The following is a 20966-nucleotide window of genomic DNA, read 5'->3' on the forward strand; positions in this document are numbered from 1 at the left end:
CTCCGTGTCCTACCCACTAGGCCACCAGGGAAGACCCTTTTATCAGCTGTTTTGCAAATAAGGTTAAAGCCCAGCTCCTGCAGTGACCTGCAATGCCCTCTCCTGTGGTCCTCAGGGATGAGGGTCCACACAGTGGTGTGTATTTCACCTAAATTCCACCCTCACTGCAGGAAGACTGCTACTCTGGACACATTTTAGAATGTGGGCATATAATCATGTTAACACTGTGGCCAGCCCATTTTTTCATGCTCTGACCTGCTCTGGGGGAGCTGACCGAGTCAATTTCTATTTTTAAAGCTCAAAATGAATTCATTAAAGAAGGCCTAACCCCCATCCTTTCATTAACAATCCTTCCAGGCAACTTGGATTCCCCGGCCAGCAACCCAGCTGCGCCCTAGTCGTTAAAGGGTCCCTTCACTTTGCTGTTCTGCATAAAGCATTCCATTCAAGCCCATCACAGTGGGTTTCTCTGTCATCAGAAAGAACTCGACTGCGTGCAAAACACAGCAGCTGTGTGATGAACCAAAAAACTGCCGTAAGGAGGGCGTTCACAATGTCCCGCCCTGGCTTTGCTGGCCCCACCGGCAGTGGTGAGGGGCCTCAGGCAACCCCAACTAGTGACCAGCCACTTCAGGTCTGGCCGAAACCACACGCCCGCCCACATTATCCGAGCCCTCACCCCCGTAAAGCAGCCCACCTGCCCCCCAAGACGCCTCCTCAGTGACCCCAAGTGCAAGATTCTCCTACCTTGGGGTGAGGCCTCTGTCCTTGGCCAGTGCTGCCGAAGAAAGCTCCGTGTGCTCCTCCGGGTCCCCTGCTTGCCATCGAGGCTCCATGGAGGCATCCTGCCAAGGGCGGCACAACAGGACACCCAGTCATCAAGCGGCCTCCCCCCCCCGAGAACCTCTGCGATCATGATCCCCTTCATTGTGGGCGCACCCTGTGAGCCAGCACCCACAAACTGGGTGACGTGGCCTGTGGTCAGCCAGCCTGGGGACCATCAGCCCAGCCCTCGTCAAAATGACTCAAGGAGACCGCAGTCCCTTTGGGCTCCCAGGCAGGAAGCAGGACTCTGACGTGAGGGCTGGAAAGCTGTGTGACATGGTGGCCCCCAACCCCACCCAGTCAAATCAAAACACTGCTGGTCACACGGCTCACCGGAGTCAAAGCTCAAGCCCTGGGACCTGGAGTCTGGCAGCCTGGTCTCTTGACCTCGAGAACATATAATTCTCGAACGTCACGTGGCACAGGGCACCATCTTGGGGGACACACATGCCCTAGGTGTCCACAGGCCTTTCTGTACCGGAGCCCACACAGAAACCAGCACCTCTCTTCACACACGCACACACACGTTCATAAGTGTGTAACAAAGCGATCGCTGGTTCTATTGTTTACAAAAGCCTCCATCGGATGCCGCAGGAAATCTTTCCTTTGAAATACACCCTTGCAGATGGAAGGAGCGGAAAAGGCAGAGAGAGGGAGACTATGAACCATGAAGTATGAATACAAGCATGGAGGTTTTTTTTTAGAAAGCGAAACGTCAACTTTCACCATGAACACGCCTAAGGAAAGTGCAATAGTTTAAAGCATTGCACTTTCAGTTACACTTGCTCCAGAGCAACATTTAAAAATATCTGACCGCATAGAATAAAAACCAAATGAGAACAGTAAAAGTATGAAGTGTAACATGTGTTAAGGGTGGACATAAAGCACCCCTTTTCATTTCAGAGGACAACTTAACCATCTTCTATTGTTTCCCCCAATTTCTTCCCTTTGTATCAACGGCAAGCTAATCAAGAGGGAAAACAGCTTCAGCTAGAGATGAGGCTGGGAACTCGAGACATGGGGGAAACCAGGACACCAGAAACTGTCATGAATGTGTGGACCTGGTCCCCAGGTACCACTCGCAGGAGCTGTTATACTGGCTGAGCCTGGTGCACAGAAACGCTTGGACATCAGGACACAAGTCACCACGACACCAGGCCATGCTATTCCGTGGGTGTCCCATTTGTGCCTTGGGGTCAGGCGGGGTTGCATCTGGTCCCCTGCAGGATGCTTACCTGCTTGTAGAGGTCAGTGGAAGGTGATGACCGGGACCTTTCGTGGACGTACTGCGGCCTCTCCTCCTGGTCCACACCCACATCAAGGATGTTGTCGGCTGAGTGGTACCTCCCGCCACCCCTGGCTTCTGGGACTTTCCTCTGTTCCCTCCAGGAGGCTTGATACTCTGCGAAGGTGCCAAGCCGCTCTGGCGGGATGGGTCTTCCCGCCTTTCCGTCTTTTCCAGGGCCCGCTGTCCACAGCATCTCCGGCTTCTCCCTGGGGAAGCCACAGGGCCCCAGCCTCGGCCCGGGCTGGGGGCCCACGGGCTTGCTGGTTTCCTCAAAAAACTTCCACCTGTCGGCAAAGGTGAGCACCATCTCCTCGTGGGGTGCAGGTCGCTGGTCCCCCGTCAGCCCCACTGCATTCATCTTCTCGGGCTCCGAGTAGGACTTCAGTTTCTGCTCAGCAGTGAAGCGCCTCCGGCTCCCGATGCGCGCGCTGCAGCTACCGCTGCCGGCAGCGCACAAGGGCGGCCGGGCACCCGGGGCCCCCTCCCAGACGCGGGGGGCCGGCTCCGGGTCCGCCAAGCTGGGCTCCAGGTCGCGGCGGCGGAACGACGTGGCCCTCAGGACGCGGGCCTGCGCCTCCTTCAGGTGGTCCTTATAGGTGCCACCGGGTAAGGTGGTCTCCGGGGCGCCCACTGGCTGCGCCCGGGAGCCACGCGCCTCAGTCTCGTTGTCTTCGGCCTCCCCCTCCTCCTCCGCGGAGCTGGCCAAAGTGGCCGTGCTCCGGCTCTTCTGCAGCCTGGCTCGCCGCTGCTGGATCTCATTCCTCAGGGTGGTGGCGAAGCGGTCGCTCCTCCGGAGGGGTTTGCCCGCCGGGGCCTCAGGCGGCGCTGGAGCCGTGTCCTCGTGGCCGGTCTCGGGCGGGCACGCCCCTTCCCGGCTCAGCGAGTGCAGCATGGGTGTCTGCAGGGGGCAAATCTCGCCACCCCCGTCATCCAAGCTGCCCGCCACCCTCTTGCTGCCGCCTTTGTCCAGGAGGCCGGCCCCCGGTGGGTCCTCGGGTGCCCTGTCCACCGTCTCCGCCCTGCCTCTCTGCCGTGCGCCCGGGGCGCCCTCCAGCCGGGACGGGTAGCAGCGGGGCTGGGGGGCCCGGGCGCCCCACTGGGGACCGGGTCTGGACATCACGCAGTAGTAGCGGCTCTGCGAGCCGCAGTCGCCCCTCCGGTCTGCAGCGCGCGGCCCTCCGACGACAACGGGAGCAGGGCTGTTGTCCGCGAGGCAGTCTGTGGGGAGGGGCTCCCCGAGCCACGTGGCGGCCCTGGGGCCCTCGCGGAAGAAGGGGCCCTCGTCGCTTGAGTGGCGCGGGTGTTGGCACGTAGGCAAGGGCTGCGGGCGCCGCACGTCGGTGCTCGAGAGAGAAGCCTGCAGCCGGCTAGGGGCCCCCAGGAGGGCCCGCGCCCCGCTGTCGCAGGCTGGCCACCCACAGTCCACATGCGCCCCTGGAGTGCACCCCGAGCTTGCAGCTCTCTGGCCGCCGCCCCCGCGCGCCAGCCTCAACGGCTGATCAGCGGGTTCGGGTCTCTTCCAGTCGCCACCGTGGGGCTGCACGCGGCTCAGGCCCAGCAAGGGCTGTGCTGGGGTCGTGTCTGCTGAGAACGTGGGGCCCTGGGTCTGCTCGTGGCTCCTGGTGGCAGCGAAGCTGTCGCGGCGGAGCGGGGGAGGCGGTGGGGGAGGGGACGGAGGGGCTCGTCTCTTATCCGGAACATACCAGACGGGCCCGGAGCTGGACCGCCCGCAAGCAGCTAGCTTGGGCTCTGGGCCATCCTCGGGGACCCGGGTCGGGAAGCACCCCAGGGGCTCCTCGGCGCCCTGAGCGTCGCCGGCCGTCAGAGCCGGCCGGCTGTCCGCTGCAGCGGAGGACTCCCACAGGCCCACTTTGTAGAGGATATTCTCGGCCGAGGACGCGTCCGCCTTGGGCAGAGTGTGGTCCGGGGTGCTGGAACGGGTGGAGAATGAACCGTAAGCTGAGTCCCTCTTGCTGGCGCCACCCAGGCGGTCGATGCTGCTGCTAGACTTGGCCGCCGAGAGGCGCCCCGATGGGTCGGGCTGGGAGGATGGGTCCAGGCTGTCGACGCTCCCCAGTGAGCTGAAGTGGTCCGAGGTGCGCTGCAGGTTCTCTGGCTCCCAGGCACCACCCGACAGGTCCTGGGAGGAGGAGCTAGGAAAGGAGAAGAAACCACAGGCAACAGAGGGGGGCTTTAGGGCCGGGTTGTAGGGAAGGGCAAGAGGAGACGGTGCACGTGGGCACAGCTGCCCCCATACAGACATCACCTGCACTAACCACTCTTCCCCCATGGAGATCCCTGGACGGGAAGGTGAATATGAGTATGCGCAACAGTGTCCCAGTCTTTGCAACCCCCATGGACTGCAGCCCGCCAGGCTCCTCTGTTCATGGGATTCTCCAGGCAAGAATACCAGAATGGGTTGCCATTTCCTTCTCCGGGGGATCTTCCGGTCCCAGAGATCGAACCTGCATCTCCTGCATTCACAGGTGGATTCTTTACCGAGTCACCAGGGTGAAGCCCAGGGAAGGTGAGCACACCGTATCTAACTTTTCACATTTCAAAGAGCAGCTTTTCCAAGGCAGGCTGAGAGGGTCGGAGTCCTAACCACTGGATGCCTTTTCCCAAAAAGAAAAACTTCAGTGCTGCAGTACATTCCTGGAGACCATACCCACAGGCTGGGCGGAAGTCCGCAGCATGCAGAAGTATCCTGGATAGCAAACTGCAGCCCACAAAGCTAAGGATGGCTTTTAGGTTTTCTAGTGGGGGGAGAGGGCAGAATTCAAAGAGTACTGCATGATCCATAAAAACGATCTGAAATTCAAATTTCAGTGCTCATAAATATAGACTTTGAGGGGAACACAGTCATGGCTGTGTGCAGGGCTCCAAACCCAGAGCTGAGCAGCTGCCAAAGATACCTGCCTACCCGCCAGAAAGTGTTATCTGGCCCCTTACGGAACGAGTTCGTGAGCCTCTAGTTTAGTGCATGAAATAATTCATGCTATGCACTGCTAGCACGAGGAAGGCCATCAAAAGAGGATCTTCAACTTAAAAAGGCAAGTTCAGAGATAAGATTATTTTTGCAAAACCCAAAAATTATAGGCATTCCTCATTTTACTGCACTTTGCTGATACTGCTTCCTCCCTGCCCCCAAATTGAAGGTTTGTAGCAATTCTGTATCAAGCAAGCCTATAGGTGCCATTTTCCCCAACACTGTTCACTCTGCCACATTTTTTAAATTATTGCAGTATTTCAGAATTTTTTCATTATTTCTCATGGTGATTTGTGATCGTTCATGTTACTATTGCAAAAGGACTGCCACTCACTGAAAGCTCAGATGATGATTAGCATTTTTTTAGTATTTTAAGACTAAGGTATACACCTCTTTTTTTTTTTTTTTGATAGGACAATATTGCACACTTAAGCTCTCAATGGTGAAACTATTTATCCAGGCATGTAAAGTGCTTTCATTAAAGCTCAACAAAGCTGGAACATTCATGCTTCAAGGAGGGGAAAAAAACTGCATCTACTTGAGGTTTGAGAGGAAGCAAGATAAGAAAGAAAAATCTGTGACCTGGGAAAAGACACAAGAGTGTGAGCTGGCTAAGTCACGCGGCAGGGGGTGGGGTGGGGGGGTGGGGTGGTGGTGTGCAATGAACACTGGGCTCTACACCGTGTCCTCGGAGGACAGACCAGGGCCCCTCCCAGAATCGGAGTACGTTTCTCTCCATCCTGTCTCCCGCATTCCTGAGTGGATTTTTCCGGGAGATTCTAAGTCCAAGCAGACAGAAATAAAGCTCAGCGCAGTTTCCGCAGGGCACATGGGTGTCTTAAGTCAAAAACAGCCAAGTGGGCTTCATGGAGATCCTATTACATGAAGTCACTGTCATAATGCACTCTGAGGCCCACTTTTTCACTTAAGTGTTACCACTGGGATGATAACCTGGGTTTTTCCAAAGTAGCCTGGGCTCCAAATACTACCATCTCTTATGGCTGTAAATAGGTAATATTGTACTTATTTATTTACCTGGGCCATGTCTTAGTGGCGGCCCATGGGCTCCTTAAGCTGCGCCATGCCAAGACTTAGTTGCGGCATGTGGGATCTAGTTCCCTGACCAGGAATCGAACCTGGGGACCTTGAAGCTCAGAATTGTAGCCACTGGGCCACGAGGGAAGTCCCAGGAATATTTGATTTAGGATACATTTTCCTTTACAGGAGGCATTTAGTAATAGTCAAAAACTGACTTTGAGATAGTTATGTTAGCTCTGAATACACACACAGACACACCCAGTCATGCATATCACACATATGCACACAAGTGTGCACACACACTCACATCCATATACAAACAAATACACGTCTACACTCACACAGGCACTTGTGCACACACCCCAAAGAGGCACACTACTGGCTGTTAACAGACTAGTGAGGACCCTGGCCACCAACCGAGGTGACTGGTCAGCTCCCTGTGGCCAGCAGAAGCTTCTCCAAGCCAACACCCCCATGGTGCTGTCTGGGGGTGGCATTTGCCCTTCCGACCCTGAAATGTGGGCCCCAGGTAAGCCACGTGGACCAGCCCTCCCCCTTCTACCAACTCACAATTCTCAGGCCATCTGTCTCAAAGTCACCAAGAAACCACCAGGCCAAGGCTGGTCCCAAGCCTGGCACATGGGCTGTGAAGGCCCCTGGTTTCCCCTGTACCTCCACATAGCAACCTGGGAGAGAAGGTGCTGGTGTAGCACAGAATCCCCTGGGGAGCTTTAGCAAAACACACTTGCTCAACACATAAGCAACTCCTGCCTTCTAACCTGCACACAAACATCTCTAAAGAAGAGTGGCAACGTGCACAGCCATCCCACTCAGCTGGCTCAAAGGGATTCGGCTAAAACTGATTTATCAATTAGATGACATAAATGAGAAAGCACACTTGCCCATCCTTTCTCCTGGGGTTTTGTTTTGTTTTCAAGTATTATACATCTGCCTACTCAGTGAAAACAAGTTAGAATCGTTCCAGTAATGATGCATCCATAGACTTTTCTCATCAGAAAAGGAACATCATTCTGAAGTCAAGAAAGGCACCATACAAAATAAAACAAGGCACGACCTACGGGATGCAGAGAAAGCAGTTCTAAGAGAGAAGCTTACAGCAATGCAAGTTTATCTTAGGAAACAAACAGCCTCAAATACGCTAACCCTATATGTAGAGGGACTAGAAAAAGGGACACACAAACTCCAAAGTTAGTAGAAGGAAAGAAATCATGAACATTAGAGCAGAAATAAATGAAATATAGACTCAAAAACACTAAGGAAGATCAAACTAAAACCTGATTTTTGAAAAGATGAACCAAACTGATAAACCTAGAGTCAGATTCAAGAAATAAGAGGACCCCAAAAATCAGTGAAGTCAGAAATGAAAGAAATTATAACTGATACCACAGAAACACAAAGGATCTTACGAGATAATTCTATGAACTACATGCTAATAAAATGGACAGTATAGAGAAATGGAAAAATTTCAAGAAATGTACAATTTCCCAAGATCAAACCAGAAAGTAGAAAATATGAACAAACTAATTAGCAGCAACAAGCTCAATCTAATTTTTAAAAAAACTCCCATCAAACAAAAGGCCAGGACCAGATGGCTTCACAGGTGAATTCTACCAAACTTTCAGAGAAGAGTTAACACCTTTCCATCTCAAACTATTGCAAAAATTGCAAAGGAAGGAATGCTTCTGAACTCATTCTACATGGCCAGCATCACTGTGACACCAAACTGGAGACATCATACACAAAAAATAAAATTACAGGCTATTATCACTGATGGACATAGATGGAAAATCCTCAATAAAATATTAGCAAACTGAATCAAAAAAATACATTAAAAGGATCATACACTATGATCAAGTAGAATTTATCTCAGGATATACCAAGAATGCTTCCATATCTGCAAATTAACCAATGGGATACACAACATTAACAAACTGAAGAGTAAAAAACGTATGATCATCTCGAGAGATACAGAGAAAGCTTTTGATAAAATTCAGCATCCATTTTGATAAAAACTCAACCACATGGGCATAGAGGGGACGTACCTCAACATAATGAAGGCCATATATGCAAAATCCACAGCAAAGATTATACTCAACAGTGAAAAGCTGAAAGCATTTCAGGAACAAGGCAAGGATGCCCACTCTCATCACTTTCATTCAACAAAGTTTTGGAACTCCTAGCCACAGCAATCAGAGAAAAAGAAATCAAAGGAATTCAAGCTGGAAAGGAAGAAGTAAAACTGCCTCTGTTTGCAGATGACGTGATATTATACATAGAAAATCCTAAAGATGTCACCAAAAAACTCCTACAACACATCAATGAATTTGGTCAAGTTGCAGGATGTGAAATTAACATAAAGAAATGTGTTGCATACTAACAGTGAACCATCAGACAGAGGAACTGAGGAAACAAACCATTTACAACTGCATTAAAAAGAATTAAGTACTGGGACTTCCCTGGTGGTCCAGAGCTTAAGAGTCTTAGCTTTCACTGTGCGGGGTGTGGGTTTGATCCCTGTTTGGGAAACCAAGATCCCATGTGTCCCCCAGTGTGGACAAAAATAACAATAATAATACACACCTAGGAAAAATCTAACCAAGGAGGTAAAAGACCTATAGTCAGAAAACTGTAAGACACTGATGAAAGAAACTGAAAATGCCATACACAGAATGGAAATATATACCATGGACTGGAAGAATACTGTTAAAATCACCATACTGCTCAAAGCAATCTACAGATTCAAAGCTATCCCTATCAAAATACCAACAGCATTTTTCACAAAACTAGAACAAATCAATTAAAAAATTTGCATAGTAACATCAAAGACCCTGAAGAGCCAAAACAATCCTGAGAAAGAAGAGAGATGGAGGTATCAGACTACACTACAAAGCTATGGTCATCAAAATCGTATGGTAGTGGCACAAAAACAGACACGTAGGTCAGGAATAGAATAGAGAGCCCTGAAATAAACCCACGTGCTTATCATCAACTAGTCTATGACAAAGGAGGCAAGGATATACAGTGGAGAACAGACAGCCTCTTCAATAAGTCATGCTGGGAAAACTGGATAGCTACATGCAAAAGAATGGAATTAGAACATTCTCTAACATGGTATTAAAAAAAAAAAAATCTCAAAATGGATTAAGGATTTAAATTTAAGACCAGAAACCATAAAACTCCCAGAGGAAAACATAGGTGGAACACCCTTTGACACAAATTGTAGCAGTATTTTGGGGGATCTGCCTCCTACGGCAAAGTAAAGCAATGCAAAACTACACAAACGGGACCTAGTTAAAATGAAAGGTTTTTTCAGAGGAAAGGAAACCATCAACAAAATGAAAAGACAACGTACTGAATGGGAGAAAATATTTGCCAATGACACGACCAATCAGGGGTTAAAGTGTAAAAAATAAACAGATCCAATTCTACCTGGAAAATAAATACCTGATTAAAAAATAGGCAGAAGGGACTCCCCTGGCAGTCCAGTGGTTAAGACTCTGCCCTTCCCCTGCAGGGGTGGAGACTCCTATCCCCAGTTGAGGAACTAAGATCCCACATAATGCATATGGCCCCAAAATACATTAATAAATACTGGATGGGACGATTTGGAGAATGGCATTGAAACATGTATAATATCATATGTGAAACAAATCACCAGTCCAGGACAGGATGCTTGGGGCTGGTGCACTGGGATGATCCAGAGGGATGGTATGGGGAGGGAGGTGGGAGGGGGGTTCATGACAGGGAACACGTGTACACCCGTGGCAGATTCATGTTGATGTATGGCAAAACCAATACAATATTGTAAAGTAATTAGACTCCAATTAAAATAAAGAAATTTATGTTTAAAAATAAATAAATAATGGTTAGAAGACCTGAATAGACATTTTCCCAAAGGAGATATACAGATGGCAGGCGAAAAGCTGCTCAGCATCGGTAATCAGAGAAATGCAAACCAAAACCACAATGAAGTATCACCCTCACACCTGTCAGAAGGTCTGTCATCAACCAGACAGCAAATAACAAAAGCTGGTGAGGACACAGAGAAAAGGGAACCCTTGTTCACTAATGGAAAACAGCATGCAAGTTCCTAGAAAGCTAAAAGAACTACCATAGGATATAGCAATTCCACTCCTTGATATATAAATCCCCCCCAAATGAGAACACTAATTCGAAAAGATAACACGCACCCCATTGTCCATAGTAGCATTATTTACAGTGCTCAAGATATGGAAGTAACCTTAAAGTCCATCGACTGGTGAGTAGATTAAAGAAGATGCTGCATATATCATACACACAAACACATGCAATGGGCTACTACTCAGCCATAAGAAAGAATGAATGTTGCCATTCGTATTAACAAGGACGGGCCTGGAAGGCATTGTGTTTGATGAACTAAGGCAGAGAAAAACAAATTCTGCATAATGTCACTTATATGTGGAATCAAAAACAACAGCAACAGCAACAACAAAGAGATAGAACAGAAGCAGACTTACAGACATACAGAACAAACTAGTGATTGCCAGTGGGGGGAGGGAAGAGGGGGCAGGACAGAGGTAGGGCAGTAAAGTACAAACGATAAAATAAATATGCTACAAGGATATACTGTATGGCACAGGGAACAGAGCCAATATTTTACAATAACTTTCCATGGAGTATGTGTGTGCTATGCTTAGTCACTCAGTCATGGCCAACTCTCTGCAACCCTATGGATGGTAGCCCACCAGCGTCCTCTGTCCATGGGGATTCTCCAGGCCAGAATACTGGAGTGGGTTGCCATGCCCTCCTCCAGGGGATCTTCCCAAGCCAGGGATTGAACCCAGGTCTCCCACCTTGCAGGTGGATTCTTTACCAGCTGAGCTACCATGGAAGCCCCAAAACACTGGAGTGGGTAGCCTATTCCTTCTCCAGGGGAACTTCCCGACCCAGGAATTGAACCAGGGTCTCCTGCATTCCAAGAATATTGGAGTGGGTAGCCTATCCCTTCTCCAGGGGATCTTCCCAACCCAGGAAATCCAACCAGGGTCTCCTGCATTCCAAGAACACTGGAGTGGGTAGCCTATCCCTTCTCCAGGGGAACTTCCCAACCCAGGAATTGAACCGGGGTCTCCTGCATCGCAGGGAGGATTCTTTCCCCAGCTGAGCTACCTGGGAAGCCTGTTAGATGGCAGTAGCATCTTGAAAAATTGGGACTCGCTATGCTGCAGAGCTGAAATGAAGACTACCATAAATGAACTACACTGCAACACGAAGGAAAAGAAAGAAACGCATGGTGACGACAGGGCAGGGCTGTCAGCGGTGTGGCAGAAAGCGAAAGCAGCTCCCCAGCCCCTGGGGGAGAAGGCAGAAGGTGCGCCTACCTGGCGTGGTAGCGGCTCGGCCGAGAGGGGCAGGGAAACAGAGGTGCAGCTGGCTCGGACTGGCTGTCGGAGAACTTGGTGGCATGCCAGGAGTGTGGCCTCCAGCTCAGCTCATTCCTCCTGGGGGTTTAAAAAAAAAAAAAAGGGATGCAGACGACTCAGGGACATCACACCGAGGACGGCTTCGTGCCAAGAAAGGACTGAGAGGCGGAAACCATTCGTGTGACTCATGGCATCGCGGTTGGCACTTCCCCTTTAACGTCTGGGCACCAGCCCTCCTGGTACAGGTTTGTTACTGGAGAACTGATCTGAGCACAGAGTGACAATCACTGGCTCCCAGGTGCGAATTGGCCCTCGGGCTGCCAAAGTGATTCTGTTTCTTTTTAAACATGTTTTCAATTTTTTTTGTTTGTTTGTTTGCATAGTGGAATCCTGGTTTCCTGACCGGGGATCAAACCCACAGCCCTTGCCCTGGAAGCTGGGTCGTAACCACTAGACTGCCAGGGAAGTCCTCAGATTTCTTCGAGGTAAGAAGATAGATACATCTTGCCTCCCCTTTCCCGTCTCCCCAGCAAAACCCACAGCAGCATCTTTTGTCTTGCCCGTGTCAGCGCAACTTTGCAGACACCCCTGGCCTCCTTAAGGAGAAGGCGTGGGCTGGGTGTCACAAGATTCAGTTCAGTTCAGTTCAGTTGCTCAGTCGTGTCCGACTCTTTGCAACCCCATGAATCGCAGCATCACTACGAACAAAGCTAGTGGAGGTGATGGAATTCCAGTTGAGCTGTTTCAAATCCTGGAAGATGATGCTGTGAAAGTGCTGCACTCAATATGCTAGCAAGTTTGGAAAACTCAGCAGTGGCCACAGGACTGGAAAAGGTCACAATATTGGGTGCATTTATTTATCCACTCACTCAAGCAAACATGGCTATCCTGTAGTCAGTGGCAAGTGTGTGTGTCTGTGTGTAGGTGTGCGTGTGTGTCTGTGTTAGTCATTCAGTGGTATCCAACTCTTCGCAATCCCATGGACTGTAGCCCACCAGGCTCCTCCGTCCATGGGATTCTCCTGATAAGAATACTGGAGTGGGTTGCCATTTCCTTCTCCGGGGATCTTCCCGACCCAGGGACGGAACCCAAGTCTCTTACCTCGTAGGCAGATGCTTCACCATCTGAGCCGCCAGAGAAGCCCTAACAGAGACCAGTGGACACGTGTTGCTCTGAGCCTGTCAGAGTTCAGTGGGGACTCTGTGTGTGTATGTGTGTGTCAGTCACTCAGTCGTATCCAATCTTTGCAAACCCGTGGACTATAGCATGCTAGGCTCCTCTGTCCATGGGACTGGTATGTGTGTGTGTATCTGTGTATGTCTGTGTTAGTCATATCCAACTTTTTGCAAACCCATGGACTGTAGCCCACCAGCTTCCTCTCTGTCCATGGGATTCTCCTGGCAAGAATATTGGAGTGAGTTGCCATTCCCTTCTCCAGGGAATCTTCTCGATCCAGGGATCAAAGCCGGGTCTCTGGCATTGCAGGCAGATCCTCTGCCATCTGAGCCACCAGGGAAGCCGTAAAGGGGGTCAGTGGACATGTATTGCCCTGAGCCTGTCAGAGTGTCTGAAGTCATCTAAGGGTTCTCCACAGTGGGCATCACCATGCCCTAGACCAGCAGGCTCCGGTCCATTCCTGCCAGGGCTTCTGAATGTCACAGGCGCCTTCCCTGCCCCCGCCATCATCACCACCATCCATGACAGCTTATTAGGGTTTGACCACACCTGCCCAGGTGTCAGAAATCCGTGCAGCTGCTGTATGAACGTCACAGAGCCTCCAGGACAAACTGCTGCGTGAGGAGACGGTGCACACTTGCCTCTCCTGCTCCTGCAGTTCAGGACGGACCTAGCCTCGCCACGGGCAACTCCAGATCGGAGCTGAAGGGCACAACTGAGCCTCTGAGTACCTGACGGATGTCAAACATTCTTTCCAACAGGCAAGAACAGTAAAGACTCTTATGCAATAAGAAATAGTAATGAAAACCCAGAAAGTTATTTACAACACAAACCTTCTGATGACTGCGATAATTAACAAGGAAACAAACAAACAAAAAAACCCACGGGTGGCAAGTGCACAAGGTGTTGACTTGATGACAACTGCCCACGAACTGAAGCATAAAACGGATGAATCCATCCCACCTCGGGAGTAAAGCAATTGTAAAAACCAAGACTGTACCTCATAGAGTTTCTGAAGATCCTCCTAAGGAAGCTTCTGGCCACGTGAATTTCATTTTCAGATGGCTTTTTCTGTGCTATAACATCCAGAACTTCTTTCATCTTCCTTCACAGGTAATTAACAAAGGGAGAAAACTAGACAGACTGCAGGCAATGGAAGGAGAGGCTAGGAAAAGGAAAGGCCTCACACCTTGTGGCAAATTATTCCAACTCTGTAACAGGAAACAGTGGGAAAGGAGCTGGTTTACTGGGGGCAGTCCTGCACCCTGAGAGGAGTAAATGTTTCTCATCCTATTTTAAAAGATAATATAGGCAGACCTCAGAGAGATTCTGTTGGGCTCCAGACCCTCACAACAAACCAAATATGGTAATAAAGCTGGCCACATGAGTGCTTTGGTTTCCCAGTGCATTATAAACGTTGTGTTTACACTACACTGGAGTCAACCAAGTGTGCCATAGCATATCTACGAAAACAATGCACAGACCTTATTTTAAATTAAAAAATGCTAACCATCCTCTGAGCCTTCAGAGTCCTAGTTAGTCATGCAAGTAAAACCAAAGATCACTGACCACAGAGACCGTAACAAATGTGATGGCGGAAAAGTTCGAAACACTGTGAAAATTACCAAAATGTGAGACACAAGGAGACAAAGTGAACAAGTACCGTTGGAAAACTGTCACTAACAGACTAACGGCACCAGCGGCTTGAGAGGGCTGCCACAATTTTTTATTTAAAAAAAAAAAAAAAAAAAAAACGCCAGGATCTGTGAAAAACAATACAGCCAAGTATGGCATCACTGACTCGATGGACGTGAGTCTGAGTGAACTCCGGGAGTTGGTGATGGACAGGGAGGCCTGGCGTGCTGCAATTCATGGGGTCGCAAAGAATCGGACATGACTGAGCAACTGAACTGAACTGAACTGATGTCTGCACACGGGTTTCCCAGGTCGCTCAGTGGTAAAGAGGCAACCTGCCAATGCAAGGAGATGCAGGAGACGCAGGTTCAATCCCTGGGTCGGGAAGATCCCCTGGAGGAGGAGATGGCAACCCACTCCAGTGTTCTTGCCTGGAGAATCCCATGAACAGAGAAGCCTGGTGGGTTACAGTCCATGGGGTCACAAAGAGTTAAACCTGACTGAGTGACTAAACAATGTCTATACACTGATACATGTTTCTACTTTGAGAAGACACAGCCAGGGTCACAGTACTAATTATGGCTTTTAAAAACAAATGAAAGCACAGCGGAAAGGGTGGAACCCACAAGCTCTAAGTAAGGAACTGGGGCTACTCGGGACAGTGAAATTTTCCTAAAATGTGTCTGCTCTTGTCAGATCTTCAGATTTTTCTAGAGCATAGTAAACATACCTGGGAATCAAGGGAGGCTCCCTGATAGCCCAGCTGGTAAAGAATCCACCTGCAATGCAGGGGACCCTGGTTCAGTTTCCTGGGTTGGGAAGATCCCCTGGAGAAGGGATTAGCTACCCACCCACTCCAGTATTCTTGGGCTTCCCTGGTGGCTCAGCTGGTAAAGAAATCTGTCTGCAATGAAGGAGACCTGGGTTCCATCCCTGGGTTGGGAAGATACCCTGGAGCAGGGAGAGGCTACCCACTCCAGTATTCTGGCCTGGAGAATTTTCCATGGACTGTATACAGAGTCGGACACGACCGAACAACTTTCTCTTTTCAGGTGGTTTGTCAGCCCCTCTGGCGGCTAAAACAGCAGGGCTTTTTTAACTTTTTCTTTTTTTCCTTTTTTTAAGAATTTACTTATTTATTATATTTATTTATCGGGTCTTGGTTGTGGCACCTCAGGATCTCCATTGCGTCCTGTGGGACACACGGACCGTCTAGGTATGGCATGCGGGCTTTCTTGCTGCACAGCACGTGGGATCCTGGTTCCCCAACCAGGGCTCGAACCGGCATCTCCTGTGTTGCAAGGCAGATCTTTAACCACTGGACCACCGGGGAGGTGGCCCCTGGGGTTGTCTGGATGAGAGAGACAAGGGTGGCTGGCTGAGAGCTGATCTCTGGCATCACAGTCATTGGGACCAGACTGGGCAGCAAGGCGCAGGGGACCAAACGCTGCTCTGGCGCCACCTAGAGTCCCCAGGTGGAACAGACACAGGAGGGGCAGATATAAGATGCTCATCTCAGTAAAAGACTTGAGTTTCTTCCTACACAAGATAAACACTTGTGTGGCTTTCAACCATCAGGAGCCCGCCAGCGTGGGACCATGAGGGGTGCACAGGCCACCAGTGAGCCAGTGGGGTCGCTCAGTCACGTCTGGCTCTTTGTGATCCCATGGACTGTAAGCCTACCACACTCCTCTGTCCATGGGATTTTCTCCAGGCAAGAGCACTGGAGTGGGTTGCCATTTTCCTTCTCCGGGGGAATCTTCCCGATCCCAGGGATCAAAAACCCAGGTCTCCCTGCTTTGCAGGCAGGCGCTTTTGTCACCTTAGCCACCCAGCACTGGCCACAGGATGCGTCAAAACAAGACACCCCAGTGTGAGGGACAAGGAATACCTGCTCGGGGTTCACTGCCTCATGTGTGTGGGCAGGGAAGACCCACACCGCAGCTAAAGTGCCCTGGAGCCCTTGGGGACGGGGAGCCCCCAGAAGACACCAAAGAGGAGTGGACCTGAGTGCTATGGAAGGAACACCCCCCCTCACCGCCCCCACCGCCCCCACCACGGGCCCCAGTCGGACACATGCCAGCTTGGCTGCGGGAAACCAGCAAGGACGCCCCTTTCCGGGAGGGAGGAGGCTGGCATAGCTCAGCCCAGAGATGCCCAAAGCTGTGCGGGCAGGGATGCTCAGGAGAAAAGAGCCCAAATCCGACCAGGGCAGGGGGTGCTGACGCCCCCCGCCATGTGGGGAGCTCTGAATTCCAGCAGTTCCAAAAACGCAAGGGGGCTGAGTCCAAGCCATGCCCACCCGGAGACTAACAGTGTGACTGTTCACCCCAGCAAATAGGAGAAACATCCTTTCTATTCCAATGGCTACTGCTGCTCAGACAATCTTAAAAAAAAAAAAAAAAAAACGCGTATTGTAGAAAACATGGCACATTTAAAAATTAGAAAGCCGGTAAGATAACAAACAGCTTCCCTGGTGGCTCAGCTGGTAAAGAATCCACCTGCCATGCGGGAGATCTGGGTTCGATCCCTGGGTTGGGAAGATCCCCTGGAGGAGGGAAAGGCTACCCATTCCAGTGTTCTGGCCTGGAGAATCCCATGACTGGTAGAATAACCCGTAACCTAAAGATGAGCGTGAGTAACATCTCTCTGCATTCCTTCCCCCCTGTTGTAGAAAGTTCATAGAGTCCTGCAGACCTGGTGGGGCCTTTCTGCAGCATGCCAGGCTGGGTGAGCATTTCTCCATGCCACTGTCACTCTTCTGAAATGTCTTTTTTTGGGGGGCCGTGTGGCATGCAGGATCCTAGTTCCCTGACCTAGGATCAAACCTGGGCCCTCTGTCATGGGAAGCACGGAGTCTTAACCACTGGACTGCCAGGGAAGTCCTGAAAGTATCATTTTTAATACAGCCTAATATTCCTTCCACATAAATGCTGAAAAAGCTATGGTGCTGAATAGCAAAACACTGGCTTGTCTAGTTTCCAAATCAAATTATCCGTCCTAAGGAGATTTCCCTGAAACCTTTTCCACCAGGTATACACCAAAATTGATCTCAGTTTGCAAAAGAAACTGTAGCCCGTCGGGCTCCTCTATTCATGGGATTTCCCAGGCAAAAATACTGGAGTGGGTTGCCATTTCCTTCTCCAGGGGATCTTCCCAACCCCAGGGATCGAACTCAGGTCTCCCACACTGTGGGCCAAAAGGGAATCCCAGTTTACTTCAATATTAAAAATAATTTTATATGGCAGGCAGTCTTTTTTCTTTTTTTTAAAGGAAGACGTTTAGATCACAAATATTAAACATGCTAGGATACCACTAAATATTAAGAATGGGTCTAGATCTTGAAAATGAGTTTTTAAAAAAGGAATTATTAAAATAAGCCCTTGAGTGAAATGTTCACAATCTCAGAGAATTCTTCTCTCAAAAAAAAGCAATAAACAAAAATCACGTGAATGCCGCGTTATTTTCCTAACCTTTCCAAATGCAGCAAAACAGCCTCTGCCTCGGAAAATACACAGCCTGCATGCGGTCCCACAAGCACGGCGGGCCTGAGAGTACAGGGTGTGCGGGCTGGGAGGCCAGCGGGGAGGCAGGGCCTCGGCTGGACACCGTGACAGGGGAAACACAGGGTGTGCGGGCTGCAGGTGACGCTGGCCATGGGGACACTTCTTGGGGAATAAAACCCCAAGTGACGCTTGGGGACATCTTAAAAGCAAGAGTCGGAGTAGACGGCAGTGGGGAGGGCCTTGCAGATAAAGGAGAGCCTGGAAAGTCCTGCAGATGCTTCCCACTGAGTACTAGGGTGACCGAGATGAGCACCAGGCAGGGAGACCCCAGAGCTTCCAGACGCAGGGGGACAGAGATCGGCATGATGCTGATGGTGCTTCCAGGCTGGAGGAGAGCCAAAACCACAAACACCCTTTTTATTAAGTGTTTTGAAACCAACACATCCCAAAGCACCAGCCTCCAGACACTAGGAAGACTCTTGAGAGTCCCTGGGACTACAGTGCATCCTAAGGAAAATCTGTCCTGAATATTCATTGGAAGGACTGATGCTGAAGCTGAAACCCCATACTTTGGCCACCTCATGCGAAGAGCTGACTCACTGGAAAAGACCCTGATGCTGGGAAAGATGGAAGGCGGGAGGAGAAGGGGGTGACAGAGGACGAGATGGCTGGATGGCATCAGCGACTCGCTGGACGTGAGTTTGAGCAAACTCCGGGAGTTGGTGATGGACAAGGAGGCCTGGCGTGCTGCAGTCCCTGGGGTTGCCCAGAGTCAGGCACGACTGAGCGACGGAACAAAACAGACACTGAATGAAGCCCGCCCTGAGCTGCGGCTGCCTTCCTGCCCCGGTCAAGCCTCTCCACCTCCAGAGCTGTCTCTGCCTCCCACCGCTCCAAGGTCCCGGCAACTCAGCTCTGCAGATCGGGCCCTCGCTCCGCAGCCCTCAGCGGCTGCCAGTGGCCAGGGAGCGACACCCAGGCCCCTGGGGAGCTGTTGTGCGCTCCCTGGGCGGGCTGCCCACGCTGGCACAAGGCCTCCTGGCCATTCAGAGGCGAGCTGGGGTCTGAGACGCACAGCTCAAGCCCCGAGCTAACCCCCACCCTGCTGAGCATCCCCTGTGCCAGCCTCTTTAGGAGGCCCTGGCATTGCTGACACAGGGCCACGTCTGTGTCTCCAACCTGGCTCAGCCTTCAGAGGACAGCTCGACGTGGGGGTCGGCTTCCAACCCTCCCTCCTTCCGTCACCGCTTGTCAGAGCTTTCCTGGTCCCTGCCCATCACCCACTCAGCTGTCAGCGCCCTCAAGGGCAGGAACCAAGGGGATGACGTTGGTGGCCTGGCTGGAGTGCTTCCGATGTACGTGAATGAATAAAAAACACACGTCAGAGGCGTCTGTCGAGTGGCGGAGTGTTTCCCCCCACCCCGACCCCCCTCCCGACCTTTGCAAGCAGTGATCTGACAATATGGAGCTGTGGATGGTGACATCATTCTTGATGAAAGGTGATTAAGAGGTCATTATTTCCTGCCTTTATACAGAAGGAGAAAAGAAGTGAAGATAAAAATTCCCAAGCGACCTCAATGGCTGAAACTGATACCAGACATCAAAGCAGCAAAGCCAAATGCCACGGCCGAGTACCAGCATCCGCATGGGATCAAAGCTTCAGAGTTCCACCCCATGAAGCCGGGGCCCCCGCTTATCTGTCCCCTAGCCAGGACAAGCGCATACTTGTCTCAGCCAGTAGTGTTCTCTGGATGTGTTCACAGGAAAGACCACACAGACACGTCACACAATGAACCCAGGCAGAAGGCGGACAGACCCAAATGACTGGGCTCTTTCTGTTAACTTCTGAAAAGGGGGGTGGGGGGGCGTCTATCTCACGCAGCGCCGTTGCTGTTGCTGTTGTTTACTGGATTAGTTGTGTCCCACTCTTCTGTGACCCCAGGGGCTGTAGCCAGCCAGGCTCCTCTGTCCATGGGACCCTCCAGGCAAGAATACTGGAGTGGATTGCATTTCCATCTCCAGGGGATCTTCCCAATCCATAGGGATGGAACCCTGGATTGGCAGGCGGATTCTTTACCCACTGAGCCACCAGTGAAGCCCAACTCAGCACCAGAAACACTAAAAATGCTTTGTCCAAACCACCAGAAATCATAGCGCATATCCCCAGTTGTTGAACACACAGTTTCATTCAACTCAATGTTTTTATAAAAGTACCAACACAACTTTCTTGGCTACATTTCAACCCTACAATGGATATTTTGGTCAAGATACCACAGACACTCAAAGCTGCAACCATTAACTAACTATAAGTAAAAAAAAGGTACAACCATTAACATAACCAACTATAAATATAAATTAACATAACTAAATATAACTAAGTATAAGCAACAGAGTTGTTGAGTCAAGAGTGTACAAACAAAAATATGTGCAACATTCTCTGCGTGCCTTAAGATATTAGAAACCATCACCTTTCCCACACATTTCATCAACATCACTTGCATGCCTTTCTACGAAACACAGATCTTAACTGTTTCCCACTCTCTTCTTGGCTCAGAGGAGGAAACATCTCACATAATCCACCTGATTCACTTGCTTAAGCCATACACTAAATCTGCATCTGAAAAGAGGCAACCTTCCCCAAATAAGGCAGTTCTGTTCCCTGTGAGTTCAACCCCCCCCCATTTTATTTCATAAAAGCAAGTCTGATCTTTGTGGTGTTTTTTTTACCCTCCTGATTTTACGTAATAAAAACAGCCCAAGCAAGACAACATCTGCCCAATATAAACCCGTGAGTCTACTCTATTTTAACAAGCAAGCAAGCATAGTGGCTAATGGCCATAAGCCCCCAAACGCTCAAAAGAGAAACTTTTCCCCTAAAATGTGAGTGATGTCTCTCAGACCACTCTGCAGAAGCATCCTGGGTAAGACAGACACCCTGAACACACAGAGTTTCTGCCCAAGGAAGAGCTCTCCAGGAGGGGAAGAGGGGATGAGGGGAGGGGGAGAAGGGGGAGAGGGAGGGCAGCATCTCCAGTAAGATCCGTATCCCCCTGAACACACAGCGTTTCTGTCCCAGGAAGAGCTCT

The 20966-nt window shown here is 50.4% G+C and overlaps 1 protein-coding gene across 1 annotated transcript in view; it reads right to left on the reverse strand.

Moving 5' to 3' along the window:
* SHROOM2 (shroom family member 2) overlaps positions 1-20966 on the reverse strand; it is a 147110-nt gene that overhangs the window by 48331 nt on the left and 77813 nt on the right. The window contains exons 3-5 of the mRNA XM_040266489.1: positions 11522-11641; positions 2061-4266; positions 748-845 (exon numbers count right to left, since the gene is read on the reverse strand). Of these exons, the coding sequence (XP_040122423.1) occupies positions 748-845; positions 2061-4266; positions 11522-11641 (2424 nt within the window). The remainder of the gene's footprint in view (positions 1-747; positions 846-2060; positions 4267-11521; positions 11642-20966) is intronic.

The sequence above is a fragment of the Oryx dammah genome, unplaced genomic scaffold (assembly GCF_014754425.2).
Source record: "Oryx dammah isolate SB20612 unplaced genomic scaffold, SCBI_Odam_1.1 HiC_scaffold_23, whole genome shotgun sequence".
In the NCBI taxonomy this organism is placed as follows: domain Eukaryota; kingdom Metazoa; phylum Chordata; class Mammalia; order Artiodactyla; family Bovidae; genus Oryx; species Oryx dammah.